Source organism: Budorcas taxicolor, chromosome 15 (genome assembly GCF_023091745.1).
Source record: "Budorcas taxicolor isolate Tak-1 chromosome 15, Takin1.1, whole genome shotgun sequence".
NCBI lineage: Eukaryota > Metazoa > Chordata > Mammalia > Artiodactyla > Bovidae > Budorcas > Budorcas taxicolor.
The window spans coordinates 78,004,271-78,029,676 of record NC_068924.1 but is presented as its reverse complement, the minus strand read 5'-3'; the positions used below and the strand labels follow the sequence as shown (position 1 = coordinate 78,029,676).

The window sequence follows — 25,406 nt, the reverse complement described above, 5'->3', positions numbered from 1 at the left end:
TGAGGTGACAAACAGGGGTCACGTTTAGCTGAGATTATGGCAACGGTGAAGTCGCGTGGTATGGGATGTGAGTAGAAAAATAGACGGAGTCATATCTAATTGGTTTAGTGAGTTGGAACATTATTCTCTAGAAAGAGGCTAATTTTTATCACATTAGGGCTACCCTGTTGGAAAGGCGGCTTTGTGTAGGATGGTCAGAGCGTCTAGAGGGGATGCAACCAGGTAGGAGCTAGTGCAATAGCCTGGGAGAGAATAGCAGTGATGGTTAAGCAGGAAGGAGACGTAATATTTATTGAGCACTTGCTATCTTCTAGGCACATTATGTACACTACCCCCATGTGATTCCTGACTGTGGGCACCACTAACTTGCAGCTACGCTTGAAGAAACAGAAACTCAAGGGTTTTAAATGACTTGCTGGAGATCAAGAGCTGGTGTTCCAACCTAAAGCGTCCTCCTGCAGCACAAACACTGTTTTGTTTTTGTTTTTAATAAAGTTTTTATTTTGAGATAATTGTAGATGAAATAATGAGAAATAATTATGAGGAATATGAGGCATAAGTATGAGAAATAATACAGAGAGATCCTATGCACTTTTTTCTTAATTTTTCTAATGTAACATCTCCTGCACTTCACCTACTTTATGTATCTACCCTCCTCCAAACCCCGGACAATCAGTGATCTTTTTCTGTCTGTATATTTCTGCCTTTTCTATAATGTCATGTAATGGGAATAACAAAATATGTAGCTTTTGAAGACTAGGACCCATGTTCCTCAACTAGCAAAGAATTTGAATTACAGCTTTTTCTATATCTTCTGATTTTTATAAAGGAATTGAATCTTCCACCTTTGCCAGTTTTTGCTAAATGGGAATACATTTTTCTTTTGTTTGTTTTGTAAGGCAAACAATCTAACTTCAAGAAACTAGGATAACAATCAATAAACTTACAGTGCTAGAAAGAACTAGTCTGCACCTTACGTTAATTTACAAAGACATTGTGATTCCCCCGAGGTCAGTTCTTTGCTGCCTCACTGTATCAGGCATCAAGAGCTACATTTCAGAGTTGAACAGCAATGATCACCCAAGAAGTTTTCTTATTTACAACTGCCTTCATTAATTAGTTCCTCTGAAACTTGTTTAGGAGTGAGGCAAATGATTTATTTCAATGTTAGTAATCGCCCATCTCTGGACACTCAATCAGTCTTAATAATGCCCAAAGCATCTTGTTGGAGAGAAGATTAGTTAAAATGTTGGGTCTTGGAGTCTGTCTCACACTGGGATGAAAAACTTAAGTTAGTTTTCTGCTGTAAAAGCTTCTCCGAAGATTAAACTACTGATTGCTCAGGTTTGAAACTCATTCAAAGTTTTTCTGAATCCCAGAAATGTTAGAAGTGAAAACTGCCTTAGCGATAATCAGGGCTGATCCTTCTGTTTGTGAGATGAGGGACGAATAAATAAAGAACTGACTGTCTCAGGTCATGGAGGTAGAAGTGCAGCATTAAGAACCTGGTCCTCCTGATGGTTAGGGAGGTTACACCTTGTAGGGTCCCATGATATTATAAAAAACAGAGGAAAGAAGCAAGGAGGGAGGAAAATAAGGCTCAAATAACTAATCACACTGAAAGAGAATATTAAACATTTTATGATTAACTCATGACTATTCCCAAAGGACATTCTATTAAAAAAGATAATCATATTCTTGTGGAATTTTAGAAATATGTGATAGAGAAGCAAAGAATTTTTAAAAAAGAGAGTCAATGCTTCCTGGTACTTTTTGACAGAGGCCGTAAGGGGAAGGAAATAGTCTTGAAACTCAAGGAAATAAAGACCATTGCTCTCAACTAAATCAACTTTGCTTTCTTTTCTGGCCAGCTTTTTTTTTTAAAAAATGAATCTTTTCTCTGAGAGATAGTTGACTGGTATAATCTGCTGAATGGGTATAGCAAATATATGCAAACATACTTTATATAGTTTCAATACATGTAAACTTTGTATGTGTATCAGTTCAGTTCAGTCACCGTACTGTATCAGCTCAGTTCAGTTCAGTCACTCAGTTGTGTCTGACTCTTTGCAACCCCATGAATCCCAGCACGCCACGCCTCCCTGTCAATCACCATCTCCCGGAGTTCACTCAAACTCACATCCATGGACTCGGTGATGCCATCCAGCCATCTCATCCTCTGTCGTCCCCTTCTCCTCCTGCCCCCAATCCCTCCCAGCATCAGTCTTTTCCAATGAGTCAACTCTTCGCATGAGGTGGCCAAAGTACTGGAGTTTCAGCGTTAGCGTCAGTCCTTCCAAAGAACACCCAGGGCTGATCTCCTTTATTTATTTATTTATTTATGTTTTTAAACATTTTCACTTTCCTTTATTTTTTTGTTTGCTTTTTTAATTTTTACTTTATTTTACTTTACAATACTGTATTGGTTTTGCCATACTAGAATGGACTGGTTGGATCTCCTTGCAGTCCAAGGGACTCTCAAGAGTCTTCTCCAACACCACAGTTCAAAAGTATCAATTCTTCGGCGCTCAGCTTTCTTCACAGTCCAACTCTCACATCCATACATGACCACAGGAAAAACCATAGCCTTGAGTAGACGGACCTTTGTTGGCAAAGTAATGTCTCTGCTTTTGAATCTAGGTTGGTCATAACTTTCCTTCCAAGGAGTAAGCATCTTTTAATTTCATGGCTGCAATCACCATCCGCAGTGATTTTGGAGCCCTAAAAAATAAAGTCTGCCACTGTTTCCACTGTTTCCCCATCTCTTTCCCACGAAGTGATGGGACCAGATGCCATGATCTTCGTTTTCTGAATGTTGAGCTTTAAGCCAACTTTTTCACTCTCCTCTTTCACTTTCATCAAGAGGCTTTTTAGTTCCTCTTCACTTTCTGCCATAAGGGTGGTGTCATCTGCATATCTGAGGTTATTGATATTTCTCCCAGCAATCTTGATTCCAGATTCTACTTCTTCCAGCTCAGCGTTTCTCATGATGTACTCTGTATATAAGTTAATTATGCAGGGTGACAATATACAGCCTTGACATACACCTTTTCCTATTTGGAACGAGTCTGTTGTTCCATATCCAGTTCTAGCTGTTGCTTTCTGACCTGCATATAGGTTTCTCAATAGGCAGGTCAGGTGGTCTGGTATTCCCATCTCTTTCACAATTTCCCACAGTTTATTGTGATCCACACAGTCAAAGGCTTTGGCATATACTCTATACACACACATAAACACACTCAGAGAAAATCTATGACCGGGGAAGTCCTGAATTGATGGAATATTTTTAAATAGGCATTACAAGGCATAACAATGCTGTTTTAAGATAAAAGTGAGAGGACTGCAATAAAAAGCTATGACCAATTATGCAAAAGAGAAATATGGGTGGGCCCCTGCTGTTACAGCACATGCAATAGCCAACCCCAAATAGATTAGAGACTTAAATGTAACACTTTATACTGTAAAAACTAGAAGAAAACATAGAGGGAAATATCCTTGACATTGGCGATGATTTTTTGAATGTGGCACCAAAAGCCCAGAAATCAAAAGCAAACATATACAAGTGGACTATATCAAAATGCTTCTGCACAGCAAAGAAAACTATCATCATCATGGAGAGACAACCTGTACTTGGAAAAATACTTGAAAATCATAGATGTGATAAGGAGTTAATGTCCAAAACATGTGAGGATCTCAAACATCCTAGTAGAAGAAAATATCAAAGAAGTTGATTTTAAAAATGGGAAAAGGACTTGAATAGGCATCTTTTTCTCCAAGGAAGACATACAAATGACCATTAGGTATATAAAAATATACTCCACATCACTGGTCATCAGGAAAGCGCAAATGAAAACCATAATGAGGTATGGACTCAGACTTGTTGGAATGACTATTGTCAAAAAGACAAAAGATAACAAGTGCAGTGAAAGATGTAGAGAAAAAGGACCCTCATGCATTTTGGGGAAGGAACATTGCCATAGGCTTTATGGAATAGAGTTTGAAGGTTTCTCTAAAAACAGAACTACCATATGAGTCAGTAATTTCATTTCTGAATATGTACCCAAAGAAAATGAAATCAGTACATTGGATATTCTAAATGTCCATTGATGAATGAACGGATAAAGAAACTGCGCCACATCTTTATCTGTCCCTATAATTTTAGAATGAAGGGAGCCTGGGTTTTGCAACAACATGGGCAGATCTGGAGGATAGCGTGCTAGGTCCCGAGCACAGTTGTGTCCGACGCATTGCGACCCTGTCAGCCGTAGCCCCCCAGGCTCCCCTGTCCAGGGAATTTCCCAGGGGAAAATCCTGGAGTGGGCTCCTCCTTCAGGCTCCTCCCGTCACAGAGCCTGAGCCCGCATATCTTGTGTCTCCTGTTTTGCAAGCGGATTCTTTATTGCAGTTGCCACCTGGTAAGCCCCTGGAGGACGTTATCCGAAGCAAATGAGCCAGGCATAAAACGACAAACACTGCAGGATCCCACTTACATGTGAAATCTCAAAAAGTCAAATTCATAGAAATAGTGAGTACAGCAGGGACAGGTAGGTGTGCGAAACAGGAAGATATTGGTTGAAGTGTGTGAAGTTTCAGTTATGAAGGATGAATGAGTTTGAGAATCCCAAAGTGCTGCATGATGGTCACGGTTAACAGTTACATTATATTGGAAGCTTGCTAAGAGAGTAGACCTCAGGCGACCTCCACACACACACACACACACGCACGTACACACACGCACACACGCACACGATGATGTGAGAGGGCGGATGTGTTATTAGCGTGGATATAGTGCTCATTGCACTGTGTATGTGTGTGAAACACTGTGCTTTACTTCACGCCGGCTCAGTCATGTCTGACTCAGGGCAAAAATCACCCAGTGTTCCTGGGGTTTGTGGTTTAGAGAAGAGACAAGAAAATAAACAACTGCAAATATATGTAAATTATTCAGCATTATAAATACTACAAAGTGACGATTCTAGATTATGGATACTTGGAAGGGTATGGATTGTATAAGTGACTAGGGCAGGAGAGCCTGGCTAAAGGACAGTGCTTCTTGTTGAGCACATGTGTGAATACTTCAAGCACAGTATTATTTTTAGACACCACAAGGTGGCAAGATTTATCCAACAAAAGCGTCTTTTCTTGTTATGCTGAAGTCGGACTGGGTTTTTTATGACTTTACACATATGCACACAAATAATTATATAGAAAAAAAATTTAAATCATTCATAAACAATGTCATCAATTATATTTAATATGTTTATAGGTGGAAATAATTCTTTTAAATTTCTATTAGAAGGCTATATTAATTCATGTCTGTTACTAAAAGGAGTCAAAATCCCTAAAGTATATAGAAGGAAAATAAAAACGCCATTCAACCTACTCCTTTACGTTTAACCTGCTTCAGGTTCAACTGATGACCCAGAGGGATGGGATGAGGAGGTTAATGGGAGGGGGGTTCAGGATGGGGAACACATGTACACACATGGCTGATTCATGTCAATGTATGGCAAAAACCACTACAATAGTGTAAAGTAATTAGCTTCCAATTAAAATAAATAAATTAAAAAACATAACAAACAAAAAAATCCCCAATCACCTTCTTTCATCTTTTTAAATAGACTAATATTTTTTTAAGGTTAAGTTTAATTTCAGGACAAAATTTATTGGAAAGCACAGAAGATAAATCCTTTTAACAATTTTTTTTCTTTTAAATTTGCCTGCAAAAGAGAAAGTGTTATAATGTTGTTGTTCAGTCACTCAGCCGTGTCTGATTCTTTAGTGACCTCACAGCGAGCCTGCCAGGCTCCTCTGTCTATGGGATTGTCCAGGCAAGAATTCTGGGGTGAGTTGCCGTTTCCCCTCCAGGGGATCTTCTGATCAAGGGATTGAGTCCATGTCTTCTGCATTGGCAGGCAGATTCTTTACCACTGAGCCACTTGGGAAGCCTGGTGTTACAATATTTGCTTACAGTTACATTTCCGTGATTGATTATCTTTCTTGAAGGCAGGGACTACACGTTTGTTTGCTTTTGATTTTTAAAATCAGCAATGCCTATTTGTCTGACCATTCATGCATCTCTAATATTCTTGTCAGAGCACTACTTGATAAAATTTATGGAATTAGATAGGAATTTCACATTACCGGAAAAGCTGCAATTTCTGTGATTTTATGCCATCTTCCCTAAAGGATAGGAAAAGCACCTCAGTGTTCAAAATAAAGAAATCAAACAATATTAATATTAATTGTAAAATTATATATTATCTATTTTAAACAAGGTTCTAAACACTTTATGTGTTTTAACTTATTTTGCAAATTATTCATAGAATGCTTAAATATAGTTGCTATTTGCTGTTTTTAAAAACTATTTTACTTCTTAGAGAAATGTGTATCTTATACACTTTTTATTTTAGTTATCTGAGGTTTAAGCAAGTTTCCCACTGCTCTAGGCAGGTTTTTATCTCTTTCAAGTGTTTGAGGTTGGAGTGAGATAATATCCATAAAATTCTCAACCCTGTGCCTGGAATTCAGCAAGAATGTGCCATAGTAACCATTCTTTTTATTAAGTATTGAGAGTGGAGGACAGATGTGGAGGGAATCCTGAGTTCTTGGTGTTGACGGTGCTTTGCACATGTGTCGTTTTGAATCATGGTTTTCTCAGTTGTATGTTCAGCAGTGGTGATTCTATTTTTAGAGGTTTTTTAAGGAATCTCCATACTGTTCTCCAAGTGGCTGTATCAACTTACATTCCCATCAACAATGCAAGAGAACTCCTTTTTCTCCACAGCCTCTCCAGCATCTATTGTTTGTAGGTTTTTTGATGATGGCCATTCTGATCAGGGTAGATTGGCACCTCATTGTAGCTTTGATTTGCCTTTCTCCTGTATGGATGTGAGAGTTGGACTATAAAGAAAGTTGAGTGCAGAAGATTTGATGCTTTTGAACTGAAGAAGACTCTTGAGAGTCCCTTGGACTGCAAGGCGATCCACCCAGTCCATCCTAAAGGAGATCAGTCCTGGCTGTGTTCATTGGAAGCGCTGACGTTGAAGCTGAAACTCCAATACTTTGGCCACCTGATACGAAGGACCAACTCATTTGAAAAGACCCTGATGCTGGGAAAGATTGAAGGCAGGAGGAGAAGGGGACGACAGAGAATGAGATGGTTGGATGGCATCACCGACTCAATGGACATGAGTTTAAGTAAATTCTGGGAGTTGGTGATAGACAGGGAAGCCTGGTGTGCTGCAGCCTATGGGTTCACAAAGAGTCGGACATGACTGAGCGACTGAACGGAACTGAATTGAACTGAACTGAACTGAACAATTAGTGATGCTGAGCATCTTTTCCTGTGCCTCTTGGCCATCTGTGTGTCTTAGACTTTCGGCCAATTTTTTGATTGGTTGTTTGTTTTTAGATAGTGAGTTTCATGAGTTCTTTGTATATATTGGAAATGAATCCTTGTCAGTACCTTGTACGGAAGTGTACCTCGTTGGGGATCACTATTACAAAGAACAGTGAGTGATTCATACTGTTTTTGCAAGTGGGGGAATGCCAAATGTTTTAGGCTAATTTTTGACTTGAATTATGTGGCGTGACTAGAAGCATGCAAGGTGGAGTAGCTTGCAAAAATATTGCAAGCTCAAGGAACAGCATGCTCAAATCCAAGGAGAGGTGCTCATGGTGGAGGCTTTTCCAGGTAATAAGACAGAGTTCTGGGGGTCTGCATCATTGAAAGCATGGTGGTGATGACTCGCAGAAGAGGTGACTGGGCAGGAAGGCCATAATTTATGAGCCTTTCTGTGTCGTGTAGGGAAGTGTGAACTGTTATCTTGTCAAGTTCCAATACTGGTCTGAAGTTACTTAGAGGGACTGTGATTTACAGTAGGGTCATAAACAGAAACATTTTTCTTTAATTGAGGTTCTGTCTATAGAAGTGCAAATGACTCAGCCTTAATTTGTCCAGCCTTGTGCGGGGGATCTCCTCTATTATGCAGCTCGGTTGGTAAAGAATCCACCTGCAATGCAGGAGACCCCAGTTCAATTTCTGGGTCAGGAGTGGGTCAGCAGTGGAGTACGGCTACCCACTCCAGTATTCTCAGGCCTCCCTTGTGGCTCGGCTGGTGAAGAATCTGCCTGCAATATCAGAGAGCTGGGTTCAATCCCTGGGTTGGGAGGATCCCTTGGAGAAGGGAAAGGCTACCCACTCCAGTGTTCTGGCCTAGAGAGTTCCATGGACTAGTAAATAGGGTCACAAGGAGTCTGACACGGCTGAGCCACTTTCACTTTCTTCTATTATGCTGGAGTATTTCATAAATTTAAGAACACAGTCAGTTATTATGACCTTGTTCCTTTTTCCTCTCCTTCCAAAATGGCCCCTGTGCCTGACATAGTTACACTTAAGCAGCTTTGCCCTCTTGCATTCTCTGAGTATATTAGTGTGACTTGCTTAGTTGTGTCTGACTCTGTGATGGTATGTAGCCCAACAGGCTCCTCTGTCCATGGAATTCTCCAGGCAAGAATACTGGAGCTGGTTGCCATTTCCTTCTCCAGGGGATCTTCCTAATCCACGGATAGAACCTGGATCTCCTGCACTGGCAGGCAGATTCTTCATCATCTGAGCCACCAGGGAAGCCTCATTCTCTGAGTGGTCCTTAGGGATTCTAGGCGCACTGTGACGTTTTCTGCCCCTTTGCCTTAGTTCCCCTCCATCCTTTGCTTCAAGATTGGGCATGTGTGGATGGCACTGAGGGGGTGTTTAGACAGAGGAGGGCTCTCCTATCCCACCTGTAGTGGTGAAAGCCTCCAAGTCACACGATGGGAGTGACTCATAGGTTTTGCAGAGACTCTAACAGCACGTTGCCTGACCAAGTATTATTTCCTCCTTTTTCCATGACCCTCCTTATTTTGATTAGTCCCTGCTTATCACTCTCAAAACACCCTTTTGTTTTCTTCAGATGTGATGATCTTGGTTTTTGTTCCATTTATTTATTTAATTTTTTTTTCTACTAGGTTGTGAGCTTCAAGAACCTGGGCTCCTGGATCTCTTGGTCGCATCATCTGGTCCAAGTCTGACACATGGTAAGTGCTCAATAAATATTGAAAGCTCAATAAATAATGAAGGATAAATGTTTGCACAAGAAGGTTTATACTGAGTTAATTTATTTTCCACAATGTTAACCATGTTATATTCCCTTCACATAGCAACGTTCCAATAAAACCCCCTTAAAGATGAAGCTGCTACACAATTCTTTATTGAAGATGAGCAATGAACTTTGTTATTTGCATAATCTGAGGTTTAGTTTTATAAATAAGCCCCTGAAAATTTAGAGATAGATTAATGGATAGAGAGACAGATGGATAGATATAAAATAAAACAAACTTACTAAATGTAACATCAAAATTTGGATGATAGCTGACCAGATAGATGTTCACTGGTAAATTCTTTCAACATGACTGTCTTTATGCAAGTTTTCATAAAGGAATGTGGGAAAGAAACAGTACCCGTGATTCCTCCTCTGGGTAGAGCTTACTTTCAATCTATACTTTCTATGTCCTTCAGGTGGATGATTATCAGGGAAATAGCTAAGAAAATACTTTATAGTGTATTGTTTCAGGAACAAGTGATATATTGGGTATGATTTCCAGTAGAGAGTTGTGCACTCACATGGTTAATTAGAAGTTGGGAAAACTGGAGCCCATGACTCACTATTCCTCTGGCTTAAGATCTGGCTGCTGGTTCCAGGGGACTGAGTAAAGTCAGAGGTGGAAGGTGACTCCCAATTGTTACCTGTTGTAACAGGAGAAATCATTGTCTCACTTGTAACTCATAATTCTCTCATCTAAGGAAATGTGCCCTTGGGATCATTAAGATGGTTCCCTGTCTTTCTGTCCTGTAAATCTTGTTGACCTTGGGGCCACTCTTGCTTTTGATGGGTCCAGGATGGGAGGAACCATCATTACAGTAATAACAATAACCAGCATGTGAATGAGTGTTCATGGCTTATGAAAGTATTCTATTTGCCTTACTTTATTTGGTTTTCCCAACAATGCTATGTTTCAGATAAACCAGGTAATATTATGTACCCACCTGTTTTACAGATCGAGGCAATGTGTGAGAGACATGGGCAATTTCACGGTACGGTATTGAGGAGCTGAAATTAGGACTGAGGCTCCTGACTTCTAATCCAAGCAGCTACCCTTGTCTAATGCCCGACTGAAAATGTAGGGAATAGTTCACTACCTGATTTTATGAAAAGGAGGGAGGCTATTTCAAGGAATTAGAATATCAGAGAAAAGCCCAAGGAAGGTGAACTCTTCCCAGGCTGAATTCATGCTACGTAATTGCAAAGACTCGAATCCAGTTCTTCATTCTGTTCTTCCATGTCTTTTGCAGTGTCTGTCCCTTCTGAAAGGAGAGATCTCTGCGTGATTCTCTCCCAGTGAGTTTCTCTGAGGTGAATAATACTCTTTTAGGGTTAGGGAGTAGAGACTAGCCAACAGGCATCCTTACTATGCTGCTGCTGTGCCTGTCGTATGTTCCGTGTATCCTCCCCTCCCCAGGTGGCTGATCCCAGTGAGGTGGAATGATAACTCCTTTAATATTATTCCATCAGCTTCTGAAAAGCTATTAGAGTTCAAATGTGCCCACTGCTCATGACTTGTAATGCCATTTAATTCCCCTTCACTTTTGGTTTGTTGGAGGTTAATGAGTGTTGACTACGGAGTCAGACATCCCTGTGTCTGAGACTACACTCAGCTCACCTGTGCCATCAGGCAAGTCGCTCGGCTTCCCTTAAGTCTCATGTTTTTATCTACAAAATGAGATGAATTATAAAGCTTGCCCTTTGGAATTGTTGTGAGGACTAAATGGAATAATACTTATGAAGGGTACAACTCAGTACTTGCTGCTTAGAAGATGCTCATAACTATTGCTAAGAATTTTAATAATTCAGAGTTAGAATGTAGAAATGCTCTTCATAAACTTGATAAAATTTATCTTACTCTCTAATAAGAAGGAATGCAGATGACACCACCCTTATGGCAGAAAGTGAAGAGGAGCTAAAAAGCCTCTTGATGAAAGTGAAAGAGGAGAGCGAAAAAGTTGGCTTAAAGCTCAACATTCAGAAAACGAAGGTCATGGCATCCAGTCCCATCACTTCATGGGAAATAGATGGGGAAACTGGAAACAGTGTCAGACTTTATTTTGGGGGGCTCCAAAATCACTGCAGATGGTGACTGCAGCCATGAAATTAAAAGACGCTTATTCCTTGGGAGAAAAGTTATGACCAACCTAGATAGCATATTCAAAAGCAGAGACATTACTTTGCTGACTAAGGTCTGTCTAGTCATGGCTATGGTTTTTCCAATAGTCAGGTATGGATGTGAGAGTTGGACTGTGAAGAAAGCCGAGCACTGAAGAATTGATGCGTTTGAATTGTGGTGTTGGAGAAGACTCTTGGGAGTCCCTTGGACTGCAAGGAGATCCAACCCGTCCAACTGAAGGAGATCAGCCCTGGGATTTCTTTGGAAGGAATGATGCTAAAGCTGAAACTCCAGTACTTTGGCCACCTCATGCGAAGAGTTGACTCATTGGAAAAGACTCTGATGCTGGGAGGGATTGGGGGCAGGAGGAGAAGGGGACGACAGAGGATGAGATGGCTGGATGGCATCACGGACTCGATGGACATGAGTCTGAGTGAACTCCGGGAGTTCGTGATGGACAGGGAGGCCTGGCGTGCTGTGATTCATGGGGTTGCAAAGAGTCCGACACGACTGAGCGACTGAACTGAACTGATACTTACAGCATTTTGCCAACAAACATCCATATAGTCAAAGCTATGGTTTTTGCAGCAATCATGTACAGATGTGAGATCTGAGCCATTAAGAAGACTGAGCACCAAAGAGTTGATGCTTTTCAATTGTGGTGATGGAGGAGACTCTCAAGAGTCCCTTGAAGATCATGGAGATTAACCAGTCAATCCTAAAGGAAATCAACCCTGAATATACATTCGAAGGACTGATGCTGAAACTTCAGTATTTGGCTACCTATTTTTGAAGAGCTGACTCACTAAAAAAGACCCTGATGCTGCGAAAGACTGAGCGCAGGAGGAGAAGGGAGGAACAGAGAGTGAGATGGTTAGATGGCATCCCTGACTCAATGGACATGAGTTTGAGCAAACCCTGGGAGACAGCAAAAGACAGGCAATCCTGGTGTGCTGCAATTCTTGGGTCACAAAGAGAGCTGGACACAGCTTAGAGACTGAAGAACAGCAACATTTACACACAGCTGTTTCTTCCTGCCTCCTCCCTCCCTCCCTCCCTCCCTCCCTTCTTTCTATAGACTGAAAGAAAGGCCCAGTATGAGAGCTGTGAGTTAAGCTCTGTTGGGGCAAAATGAGGACTACAGGCTGGGAGACAGGATTTCTGATAGCTCTGAGAAACTGCTCCAAAGAGGACCTTCTGCCTGACTTATAGTTTTGTTCTCTTATCTCTGAAAAAAGTTCAGTGTCTTGTTAGGGGATAAGGTAAGTGTCATATATGATTTTAGTGAAGGGGGCACCTGCAGTCATGCATGCATTTTGGCAGAGGTTTGCTGCTAGTCATGAGCAAATTTGCCATTAATGAGTTTAGTGCTTTTCTGGACATGAAGAGATGTAATAACTGGGCTCATAAAATCTTCTTCTGCAAATATCTAACTATCTGAAGACCTGTCCTGCCAGTTTTTCCAAGAGTACAGAGTGCCTCATTCCCGTTCTCCACTGTATATTCCTTTCAGAGGGTATTGAATGTCAGCAGCTGCAGCAGCACTTGATTTATTCCTTGTAGAGGTAGCTGTCAAGTGCCAATTTGTAGTTGACAAACTCCTTCTTTCCCCCCTTCCTTTCTCCTCTCCAGCTCCCTCCCTCCTTTCCTTCTGCACGTTGTCATTGAGTGTCTCTGTCATGTTAGGCAGTCTCTACTCTTACGGATATTGCAGGTTACAGTAGAAAACTAAGGAATCACATAAATGGATGTCAAATTATACCTTTAGTAATTACTACAGAATATATCAAAAGGAGGCCTTGAATTAATGGGGAGGCTTCCCTAAAATCTTTACCAAGCAAAGGGCTCACTACTTGAAGCACGTAGAAACCAATACTATGGCACCAGCTTTTGAGAAGAGTTCTATTTTGAGGCCAGCTGACGAGGAGACGTGGGGAGGGCTCAAATCTGTGTCTTTGATTTGAGATTCGGTCAAACATTATGAGTTGGTGGAGGATGTATTAGTTGGCAGAAATGTTGGTGAAGCAGGTTTCAATGAGTGGATTTTGTAACTTGTCCATTTATGATGGGATATGGTTGAAGCTTCAACATGGGATCTTCTAGGATGGAGAACCCTTCACTTCTAAAAGGATTCTGGCATTCAAATTCCAGTCATGTCCTGATCCTTTGGTTCCCTGGAGGTGGTATGGAGACTTAGTTTTTGGGTGTTATTTGAGATCAAAAATTCTTCCCTTGTGCCTACTTTGGCTGCCTGGGGCTGAAGCTGAGGGAGGGACTATACAAGGTGGGGCAGGGCTCCTGGAGGAGGGCCAATGCTGGTAGTCTGTTGGCAATCACCAGGTTGCAGATTGCAACTTTATTCCAAGAGCAATGGGAATCCATTGAAGAATTTCAGGTAGGACTGTAACATAACTCTCATGAGTCATTTAGTTTAAATGGAAGTCTGCCCAGTTAAGCCATCTTTATCCATGTGGCCAGTGAGCAGAGGGCAGACATGATCCACAGGATTGATCATCTGAATTCGAACGCCATGCTCAGTGATCTGGGAAATTGTGAAAGTAATAGGCCTTCATGTCTTCCTCAGGGAAGTTTATTGAACAAGCTGTTAAAAAAACTTCAATTGAGTAAATTTGAAGACTTCATTGGCTTTATTCAATGACTTATGAATCAAGCAGTATCCCAGTTATTAAGCAGAAGGGAGTTCTGAGGGGTTGTGCAAATGGAAGGTTTTTATAGGAAGAAAGGAAAGGCAAGGAAGCCATCAGCAAAGTATATTTGGGGCAGACACCTTTTTTTTTTTTTATGAGGGGGGAGGGATTACAAGGGTTTTATCATGCAGATAAATCTTTTGCTGGGCCAGGGGCAGGAATGGAGAAGGGGTAGAATGCAACAGATTATCACCACACTGCCTACCCCAAAATTCCAGACTAGTTGATTAAGATTGTATTTCTGGGGAAGGCTTTAAGTGCAATTCTGTCAGGTATTATAGAGGTTTGGTATCATGGGCTTTAGTACAAGTGACACTTTTGGGGCCTGTGGTTTTTCTCTTTAGCACCAGCACATCTGGATTATATTTCTGAATGTGTGCAGTAAGCCTCCTTCCAGAGGGCTCCATACTTCTTCAGGGCCCTGCAAGAGGTGCAGACAAAATCATGAGTAGGTGAGATTCGGGTCAAAGGAGCTACTTCATGGAACATTTGCTCTTTTACTTAATAGTTTACAACGCTGTCATTTTCAGCTATATCTGAAAGGCCTCTTTCTATCTTGCCCGGTGGAGGGAGTCAAATACACTCTGACTTATGTTTTAGAAGGTGAGTTCACATTTTCTATATGGAGGAGATTGAGATTTTCTTTTGTTGCATGCTTTTCTGTACCCCAAAGCATCATTTCCCTTTTCTCCAGTATGAAAAGAAAAAGCTCGGCTGAATCTCTATAAGATAAATCATATAACTATAAACCAACTCATTCTGTACCCACCTACCTCACCTACTTTAAAAAGGGAAATATTTTTCTGGGCTCTGGTGATACAGGAGTGAATAGGAGTGATGAGAGTCTTGTCCACCTGGAATTCCTGGTCTGCATTGGGAAACACGTATTACCCAATATGCTCTTGAACCATGATTGTGATAAAGGTCAGACATGAAGAGAACCAAGCATTTCTCTTCTTCTCTACAGGTGTAGTCTTGGGGGCAAGGGAGGACTGAGATGAAGAAAAGACCTTTCAGGTGAGCTTTGGAGAGTGAATGGAACTTGAGAAGGTGACAGGAGGCGGGTGGCAAGTTGGAAGATTATTCCGGTAGAAGAGAAGGTGACCAAGGATGGGTCATGGCAAGGGGCAGGGAGTTCTGTGGCAACTGTAGGGAGGTCAGATATCTGGAGGGCAGGAAAGGAGGAGGGCAATGGTAGACAGTGAAGATGGGCCACTCTTCAGGGATCTGATGTGACTAGGTCTAGCCTTGCTGCATGATTTATCCATATTAATAGGACACTGTTTTTCTTTTTCCTAATCTTAAAAAAAAATGGCAGCCAAGGTTTTGGCAGTTAATTTGACAAGCACAGGATCCTCCAGGGAACTGTGAATGCTTCAGGATGAGTATGGATTCTCAGTTCCTGTAGGAAGAGTCACGCCTGCCTGTCCCACCAGACCCTGCAAGCATCTTAGTTTGCAACCCTGGACCAGATGATTTGAGAGTCCCTCCCACTGGTTAAGTTCTAAAGCATGTCAAGGCTCTGTGGGCGATACAAAGACAAATAATGCAGAACCCTGGTTTATAAGAAGCTTGAAATTTAGTAGGGTGTCAAGGTATTTTTGCTAAGAAGTACCCAGAAGGCAGCAGGTAAATGGTAGGAATGACTGTTATCATTTCTGTGTTAGTGTTGTTCCGTACTGAGCCTCAGGTCCATGCTGGGCACGTGGATGCTCCTTAATAAATAGCTATTGGCTGAATGATTCATAAAGCAGTGAAGAGTCTGGTGACCAAGAGTGAAGGGAAATGAGAGCTGTGGGTTGAGGGACTGTTATTACCTGAAAATATCTCCAAATGCCTTCAACATGGGCTTTTTCACATATGGTAGTCCATGCTTGGCACACAGTGACTTCACCAGAGGTGCCACCTTGTGATAATTATGGCGTGGCATTGTGGGAAATAGGCTAGGGAAACAGAGAAAGGAGATATAAAACTTCTCAGACCTAAGGAGAAACCCAAAGTTCCCTTTCCCCTTTTACAAAATAAAATGGTATCAGCCACACAGACCCAACCTTGACCTTGCACAATACATTTGTTCTGGGAAATTAAACTTGCTGCCAGACTCATCTTATCCCTTAAACCTCTACAAGCCTTGTGGGTGGCAGATGTTTAGGAAGAACTAAGAGAATATGTTTTAGCTCCATCAACTTGTTATTTTTGGCCTGATCCAATGAAAGTAAATCATTTAGAACTTTCTACCATTTAGAACTACCTAGAGAACTGGAAATACTGAATTGCCCACCCTGCCCCTGCTAATCTCTGTCTTAGTCTCTCTTTCTACCTTCCTAGCAAGAATAGATGAATGTTTATTAAGTAATGGGACATAGCTCAAAGTCCCCGGAAAGGAATGAGAAGGGAGGAGAGATGGACTTTTAATCCCGAGTTTTCATCAGTCTCCCGGATGATCGTCTCGGACGGAAACCTCTCCTTTGATGAAACTGTGAGTAAGAATCTTTCTGTTTTGTTTTGCTGAAATTTTCAAGCCCTAATATGAGAGAGAGAATGAAAAAAAATTCCTTGAACAAATAAAGGTCTTGTTCTTTCTTTGACTATCATAGACTCACATGGTTAGACAAAGAGAATGTGGAAAGCCTTTCCCCTGACACTCTGGGGAAATTGACTCTCAGTGTTTTAACATGCATCAAGGTGTGAACTACCCATTTCCTCTCTGTAACTGACCCATTGGCAAAGTATTTGCAGATACCATGTATAAATTGCAGCAGGGACTCCACTTCATTAATTATTTTGTAAACTTGGCTCTAAAGACACAGATAAGTAAATATTTGAATTATAGCATAGTTAAGTTTGAACACAAGTTGGTTACTCAAGTGTCCTGATTTTTCTTAGGTTTTGCCAACAAAGAAAATGCAAAGACATCACCATTTCCTAAGCCCATAGGAATCTGGAAACTGAGTCACTGATACTTTTCCAAGATTTCACTCCATTTACTTGCAATTGTGACACTTCCTTCATTTCTTTCTTCCCTTATCTATCATTGTCGTTAATTGAAAAATAGCATCCTTTAGAGAATCCTGGTTCATTTTTTTCCCTTAAGATTGCGAGTCTCCTGCTCCTCTCTGGACTCTATGGATGGTGGTTATTAGTGACAGCCCTTGCCCTTTATCATAAACTATTTCTCTTACTCACTGGTGCTCAATTTGGAAGTTCAAGTGCCCAGTGAACCAGTCATTGAAAAAGGAATGTTCAACATTACAGGTGGCCAAGACCTGCAAAGAAAAAGCTTACATTAGACATAAATGAACCCATATCAAACAAGATATTTAGTTATTCTTTTGTTTATCCATCATTCAACAAGTGCTGATTGAGTACGTATTTTATGTAACAAACCATGCGGGATAAAAATAAGTCCCAGGTCTCAGGGACCTTACAATTATAAAGGAAATAGGCATTTTGCTAAGAAGTATTGATAAGGCAACAGATATGAAGAAGTGAATAGGATCTGAGAGGACTAAGTCACTATCAGCCCTCAAAATCAGAAGACTAAGGTATCATGGGTAAGGACTTTGGCAGATGGAAGCGGGATTGTAGGACTCATAGAAATTATAGGAGTTTGAATATTATTACCACAGAATAGACTTAAAGGACTTCTAAATGGGGAATAAAGCATGCAAGGGCTTAAATCAAGAGTTTTGTGCATAGAAATACATTTATTAATATATACAAGTAGCTTCCTTTTTAATCTAATGTATTTTATTTTGTACAAAGTTCAAAATAAGATTCTTCAGACTACTTAGAATGCTTATGAATGTGACTTTTATTCAGTGCCTTTCTAAGATTTAATTCTTGTTAGGGTTGTTGCCATTTTGAATGGTATTTTTGCAGTTGCTTTATGTCAGGGTTCCTTGAGTGTACTTTAGAGCACCTTGGGGTCCCTAGGACACTTTCAGGGGATCTTCAAGGTCAAAATGATCCCCATAATACTTCTGAGACAGTATTTGCCTTTTTTTATTCTCATTCATGCAAGCTTATAGCATGGTTTTTTCCAGAGGCTATTAAACATGGGATGATGTAATCACCCTGATGTTAACCTTTATTGGCTTAATCGTGTTATTTAAAAATTAATTAACAGATATTTAAAAACTCTCAGTTTCAATTTCAAATACAGTAAGTCTCAGTGGATATAACCTCCAGCAATGAAAGCTCTTTGATGTTCTCAATAAGTTTTCAGAGTGGTTTCTTGACCAAAAAGATTGAGAATCACTACTGTGTGGAATGTCCACTGAATTTGCAAATGAGCATGGAGAAGGAAGCAGTATGATGACTGGATTCTCCAGTTAATCACGGCATAGCCAGTGTCAGGCTTAGGAGGCAGTGGTATTCCGCATGGGTCATGAATCTTTTAATCGTTAACAGCATGCTTGCTGAGAATACAGAGTCTCCTCTCTGGGCCCCACTATCTGTACAATGAAATGAGGGGGATTCCAGGGTTCTCCCTTCTGTTATTCTAGGAGTGTGAGATTCATTGAAAGATCGTATCATGTTGAGGCAGGTTTAGTAAACCTTGCCTGTAAAGTGCCGCACAGTAAATGTTTCAATTCTGCATCACAGCTACGCAGTTCTGCTGTTTTAGAATGAAAACTATCATAGAGAATATGTAATGTATGAGTGTGGCTGTGTTCCAATAAAACTTAAAAAAATAAAACAAAAACTGGGCTAGATTGTCACTGGACTGTAGTTTATTAAGCCTTGGTTAAAAGCCAAGGTTCTGAAATCAAACTGCCGAGGTTTTAAACCTGCTTCTAGGGAATTTCCACAGGTCCACTGGTTAGGACTGTGTGCTCAACAGAGGTTTGATCCCTGGTAGGAGAACTAAGACCCTGCCTGCCACACAGTGTGGCCAAATAAATAAACAAAACCTGCTTCTGCCACTTAGCTGTGTGATCTTGCACAAGCTGTGCAGCTTCTTCATACCTCAATGTTATCATTTGCAAAGTGGGAATATTCCGAGTATTTAGGTACATGTAGCTACATCTCATGTAGCTACATGCAAAACAGTTAGTGCCTGGCCCCTGGCAAGCCTCCAATAAACTTTATTTGAGGTAATCAGACAGTAATCAGAATGCTTTGGTGGATGTTTTCCCGGAACAGCATTATTACCTGAGAGCTGAACCAGTCTCGGTTCTCCTCTTTGCTTATTTTCATTGGTATGTGGCTCATCTGGGTAACATACGTAGCCCAGACACTTTCCAAAAACCTTTAAGAGAACAAGAAGATATGATCACTCCTTGGGGAGTCTAAGTTCCAGTCACTGGGCTTGCATAACCACTGGCAGATCTGGCTGAGCAGTAGAGGAAATGGCAGTGACTCAGAGGTTCCATCATGTGGTGGTTTTTTGTTTTTCATCTCTGCAGACCTTTCATATCTAAAGATGGCATACTAGGTATTCAGTCACACTACCTGTCTTGCAGCCTACTGGACCAGAGCAGTGTCCCCAGTATTTTCTGTCGGCATTGGTGCCAGGCTCAGAAGATACCTAGATAACTGAAGGTCAGGCTCCCCTGGTGGCTCAGTGGTCAAGATTCCATCTGCCAGTGCAGGAGATCCAGGTTTGATTCCTGGGTTGGGAAGATCCCCTGGACAAAGAAATGGCAACCAACTCCAGTATTCTTGCCTGTGAAATCCCCAGAGCAGAGGAGCCTGGCAGGCTACAATCCATGGGGTCACAAAAGAGTCAGACATGATTTAGCGACTAAAGCAACAACAAATTAAAGATATACGCAACTTGATTAACAGCTTGGCTGTTGTCATCAGATAGAGCTGAGTACAAGCTCTGATTTGGCACTGCTGCTGGCCCTTATTTGCTCTTGAGTAAGTGATTTAATTTCTCTGAACTTTAGTTCTCTTATCAGAAAAATGAAATTGATACTATCTACATTGCCTGGGTGTGCATTTTTGATTACATCAAATAAGATAATGCATGTGAAGTGAATGAAGTTGCTCAGTTGTGTCTGACTCTTTGTGACCCCATTGACAGTAGCCCATCAGCACTTCCATCCGTGGAATTTTCCAGGCAAGAATACTGGAGTGGGTTGCCATTTCCTTCTCCAGGGGTTCTTCCTGACCCAGGGATTGACCCGGGTCTCCCACAATGCAGGCAGGCGCTTTACTGTCTGAGCCACCAGGGAAGCCCACAAGGTAAAGCCTTTAGCAAATTGCCTGATGCATAGTAGCTACCGTTATTTTATTAATAGTAATGCAAATGAATGAGGAAGGAATACATTGGGAAGTTGAAGAGGGTTATTTGGTTTAAAGTCATTTTGATTTGGGGAAAATCTGTAGTTGTAAAATAAATTTAAAAAGATTGGCCTTCTGTTATCTTTGGTAAGAATTATGATGTCCAGCTCGATTACAGTTTGAAGGACTTGGTGATCAGGCAGAATACAGTTGACCTTTGAGAAACATGCAGGTCCACTTAAATATGGATATTTTTAAGAAAACACACAGTACTACAAGATTAGTGGTTGCTTGAATCCACAGTTGTGGAACCACATATATGGATAGATGACTATGGGGCTTGAATATCTTTGGATTTTGGTAACTGAGGTGGGTCCAGGGACTAATCCTCCTCAGATGCTGAGGGACTACTATACTGTAATTGGGAATTAATCACGTGGGAAAACAGGCAAGACTGGGCAAATGCAGTTTCCCAGAAACTCATTCAACTATTTCAGCTGTTTTATCCCACATTTTCTTGGTGTCTCAGCTACAAGAATGCAGTCTGGTGTCATAAACTGCAAACCTTTGCCAATCATAAATAGATCAAGTAAGAAAGGTAAGAGGACCATCCAGGCAATAAGTGTAGGATAATATTATTGTTTTCTTACTTGGCTAAATATATGAGCACCATGGTTCCGAAGATTCCGTAGAAAGGACCGAATGTGATGAAATAGCGGATATAAAAGCTGATGGCCCAGGCAATGTCCTGCAGAAAGAAGTGCTTGAAAGTTAAGCTAGTGGAAATAAAACTGGTTAAGTCTTATATCCTTATACTCAAGGAAGCTGCATCTGGAAAGGATCAAGCATTTACCCTTCCCCTTTTCTACCAGCCTGATCTAGCTCTAGAGAAGGAATCGAGTTACTCACCTCCCAGTGCCTTCTGTGGCACATATGTAGAATGGACTCCAGGTTGAAATATACTGGTATGAGAAAGGGGGAAACTGAAAAAAAGAAGAAGAAGAAGAAGAAAAAAAAAAACAACAAGAAGATAGTGAACACATGAGCAGACTGATCCCTAGCGGGAGGTGATCTCCTAGCATGCTGCCCCCGGAGTATTGCCCCTGAGAAGGATGCACGGTGGAAACCCACAACCACATCCTGGATGCTGCTGGGCTTTCAGAGCCTCTGAGGGTGAACCGGGACTTTGGTTCAAGCTCCCTTAAGGAGACTAGGGAAGCTTTGAAGATCTGAGTCATTCCATGAAGGCATCCTGGAAGGGCTTCTGCTGTGAGCTTTCAAGTTTTCTCAAGGTCCCTGGAATCCTTCAATTCGTCACGATCCTTCATGTTGGGCCCTGTCACAATATGTTGAGGTGGCAGATACAGAGCATACCTGCATCTCCCCCAGGACCAGTGAAGTTGCCTGGAGCAGGTAGGAGTCATATGGAGACCCTTCAGATTTTGACAACTCTCTTCTTAATCAAAATTTAGTCAGATGCTCTGAGTCCCCATCCTAACTAGGCTTCAAACGTGACCCATAGATTTTCAGAGTCTGTGAACTGTCAGCACAAATGATTTTCTCCACCCTACACACTAAGAAACTCACACAAATGCTAGAAATAGTTTCTAAGAACAATTTAAGGTCATGCTCCTGGGATGACACTGACACCTTAAAGTCCCTGCGTGAGAAAGTTCAAGACTGTCTAAAGAACTTACTGCTTGTTCAGTAGGCTTCTGACCTCCTTTTCTTCAATCATTTGTTAGAAAACTTACAATTATAAAATTCTTAATCTGTCCCTCTGAGATGGATCTTCTCTGACCCAGAAATGTTTTTCTCAAGGACTTGGGAGTTATCCCTTTGAAATACAATCTTTGAAGATTGGGCTCTGTCCTGCAGCCTCTGGGAGGGTAGGAGTTTGACTTTGATAAGCACCAGTGAGAAGCCACATGTGGCTTAACCACATGACCAGCTTCCCCTCCCTTTATCCTCTTTCCCTGATTCCCATTAGCATGTCCCAGTGTTTTAAAAGTCTCCCACCTTTCATTTCTGGAGAGTTGAGCTTAGCCTATACTGAATTACCTTTCCCTACTACAGGAATCTGCATGAAAGCTGTCTCGCCACCTTTATGAAGTGTCAAGCCTCATCTCTCTCTGACAGGTTGAGTATGACTCATTTGTATCTGTCATACTACGTGGAAGACATTTGAAAGAAAATGACAAAATGAAACAGCTCCTGAGGATGATGTGGTTTGTAAGCTGGGCATTCTGCAGCGAGCTACAGTATTCATCCATTCCTCATAAGCTAAGGCTGTATTGGTTTACTACACACAGGAGGAGAGTTCAGATAAGAGACCCCAACAGTTTTTTCTTATGTGAATATACGTCTGTCTGGGCTGGAAGAGTTCCCTTTCAAACTGGGGCACCAATGTCCTCCACACCCTTTTTGGTTATAAAAGGGAATAACTGCATTAGGAGAAATGCCCAGAATTCTAGCCGTGGAAGAGGCTGCAGTGGTGGTTGAGCCTCGTGTCCCAGAAAATGGACTTACAGGCTATCCCGGTCAGGCATGAGACAGATGACCCTTGGTGGCCAATGTGTGGGCAAGCCAGATCATCTGTAACAGTTTCTGAATCTTAACACTGTTGGCATTTTAGGGTCAGATAATTCTTTATTGTTCAGGGCTGTTTGTGTACTATAAGACATTTCATAACATCCCTGGCTTCTGCCCCATGGGTGTCAATACCATTCTTCCCTCTTTGTTGCCATAATCAAAAAAGTATCTATACGGTGTCAAACGTCCCACTGGGGGCAGCAATGTTCTTAGTTGAGAACCACTGATCTATAGGAAATGTTTGGAATCTTTCCTAATTTGGGTTTCTTTTCCAAATGAGTAAGCGTGTTTCAGATGAGCATATTTTGGGGTCCTAAACTTTTCTTCGTGAGCAATCATGAGTTTGACTTGGTTAAGAGCAAAACACTTTTGCTTCTAATATTTGTATTGTTATTAGCATTATTCAGCTACTCTATTTTCTCTCAAGCCTAGAACATATCCCGACCTGTCTTATTAAATGTGTGCATGTGTGTATGTGTGTGTGTGTATCTGTCCACTAAAATACCTTCTACAGCTGTATGTAAGCTGTGGGAACAGTCAACTATTTTCCACACAGAAGCTCTACAGCTGGCTTTTATTCATGAGACTCTGCTTTTCCTGGGACCTACTGTCAGTGCTTGAGCGTTCTTTTCCTGTTTTTCCTCCCTATCCATATACCACTGTCCTTTTCTTCTTGATAAGTATTGCATTTAGTTATCCAGGACAAGAGTCACAGACACCAGACCCCTTGATTGGCATCCTGCCTCCCATCCTTCTTGGACCATCACCTTCCCTGTACAGTAGCCAGAGTGATGAGATGCCCATTAAGAATGCTTAATCACTCTTCTGTTTTCCTCTTCAGATTCCACCCCAGTAAGTCTGAAATAAAACAGGCTGCTTTTCTGAGGCACAAGGCCTGGGATCGTCTCTCTGTGGGAGCATTTCAGTCATGCCTTCTGGCTCGACAGCTGTTTGCTTCCGGGAAACGGGGTGATAAGGATTGTGGCTCTCTGGTGACTCACCCAGGAAGAAGATCAGGTGCTGCTTCTCGTAGTCGAAGAATTTGATTCTGTTCTTGCCATACTGAATGGAGAGAGGATAGAATGCAAGTAAGAACAATATAGACTTCTGTTACTATACTCAAGGCTGTGTGTGTGCGTGTGTGCGTGCACGTGTGTGTGTCTGTATGTGTGTGTGTGCATGTGTGTGTGCATATGTGTGTCTGTGTGTGTGCGTGTGTGTCTCTGTGTGTGTGTGTGTGTGTGTGTGTGTGTAGAATCTCTATGGAAAGAGCCATCTGGTCAGATTTCATTTACTGTCAAAGTGAAGGCACTGAGGAACCAGAACTGAAGGGGAAGGAAATATTGTGGTGCCTTTTTCTTTATTTAAATGTGGGCAATTCTTGCAGGGATGGTTTATTCCATTTGCAGATGACACCACCCTTATGGCAGAAAGTGAAGAGGAGCTAAAAAGCCTCTTGATGAAAGTGAAAGAGGAGAGTGAAAAAGTTGGCTTAAAGCTCAACATTCAGATAATGAAGATCATGGCATCTGGTCCGATCACTTCATGGGAAATAGATGGGGAAACAGTGGAAACAGTGCCAGACTTTATTGTTTGGGGCTTCAAAATCACTGCAGATGGTGACTGCAGCCATGAAATTAAAAGTCGCTTACTCCCTGGAAGAAAAGTTATGACCAACCTAGATAGCATATTCAAAAGCAGAGACATTACTTTGCCGACTAAGGTCCGTCTAGTCAAGGCTATGGTTTTTCCTGTGGTCGTGTATGGATGTGAGAGTTGGACTGTGAAGAAGGCTGAGCGTCAAAGAATTGATGCTTTTGAACTGTGGTGTTGGAGAAGACTCTTGAGAGTCCCTTGGACTGCAAGGAGATCCAACCAGTCCATTCTGAAAGGGATCAGCCGTGGGTGTTCTTTGGAAGGAATGATGCTAAAGCTGAAGCTCCGGTACTTTGGCCACCTCATGCGAAGAGTTGACTCATTGGAAAAGACTCTGATGCTGGGAGGGATTGGGGGCAGGAGGAGAAGGGGACGACCGAGGATGAGATGGCTGGATGGCATCACGGACTCGATGGACGTGCGTCTGAGTGAACTCCGGGAGTTGGTGATGGACAGGGAGGTCTGGCGTGCTGCGATTTACGGGGTCACAAAGAGTCGGACACGACTGAGCGACTGAACTGAAGTGAACTGATCATTTATTATTATTCTCATGGGAGCCATTTTAAAATTTCTGTCCTGGTGTAAATAGAATGGTGATGGAGGAGAAATATTTCTGATAAGTTTTCAAGGTCTTCTTCAACCTATGTGCTTAGAATTCTGTTTGAAGCTCAGTCTGCTTGTATCCATTCATCTGTTTAATGGAGATTTGTTGAATAGTTACATTATAAAACACATAGTCATAACTCTGGTATCTACTTCATCTTTCATCCTTTAATTCCATCATGGATCTCATGCTGTGGTTTACTCATTTTAAGGGTTGATAATATATAAACTTACCACTGGGAATTTGAGTCATTTCCTAGGAGTCTTCTTAGTTAATTTAGTCTGTGCCCAAATGCACAAAGGCAGCAAATATCTTGAGAGGAGGCATAGAAGTAATGGTTTAACTCTATA

General features: G+C 41.5%; 1 protein-coding gene across 1 annotated transcript in view; it reads right to left on the bottom strand.

Annotated features, from left to right (window-relative positions):
- Positions 1-14,330: 14,330 nt before the first annotated feature.
- The window catches only part of LOC128059980 (fatty acid desaturase 2-like protein FADS2B), a 42,019-nt gene continuing 30,943 nt past the window's right edge, over positions 14,331-25,406 (bottom strand). The window contains exons 6-12 of the mRNA XM_052652205.1: positions 23,798-23,858; positions 21,114-21,187; positions 20,855-20,952; positions 19,128-19,224; positions 17,157-17,236; positions 15,788-15,913; positions 14,331-14,391 (exon numbers count right to left, since the gene is read on the bottom strand). Coding sequence (XP_052508165.1) covers positions 14,331-14,391; positions 15,788-15,913; positions 17,157-17,236; positions 19,128-19,224; positions 20,855-20,952; positions 21,114-21,187; positions 23,798-23,858 — 597 coding nt within the window. The remainder of the gene's footprint in view (positions 14,392-15,787; positions 15,914-17,156; positions 17,237-19,127; positions 19,225-20,854; positions 20,953-21,113; positions 21,188-23,797; positions 23,859-25,406) is intronic.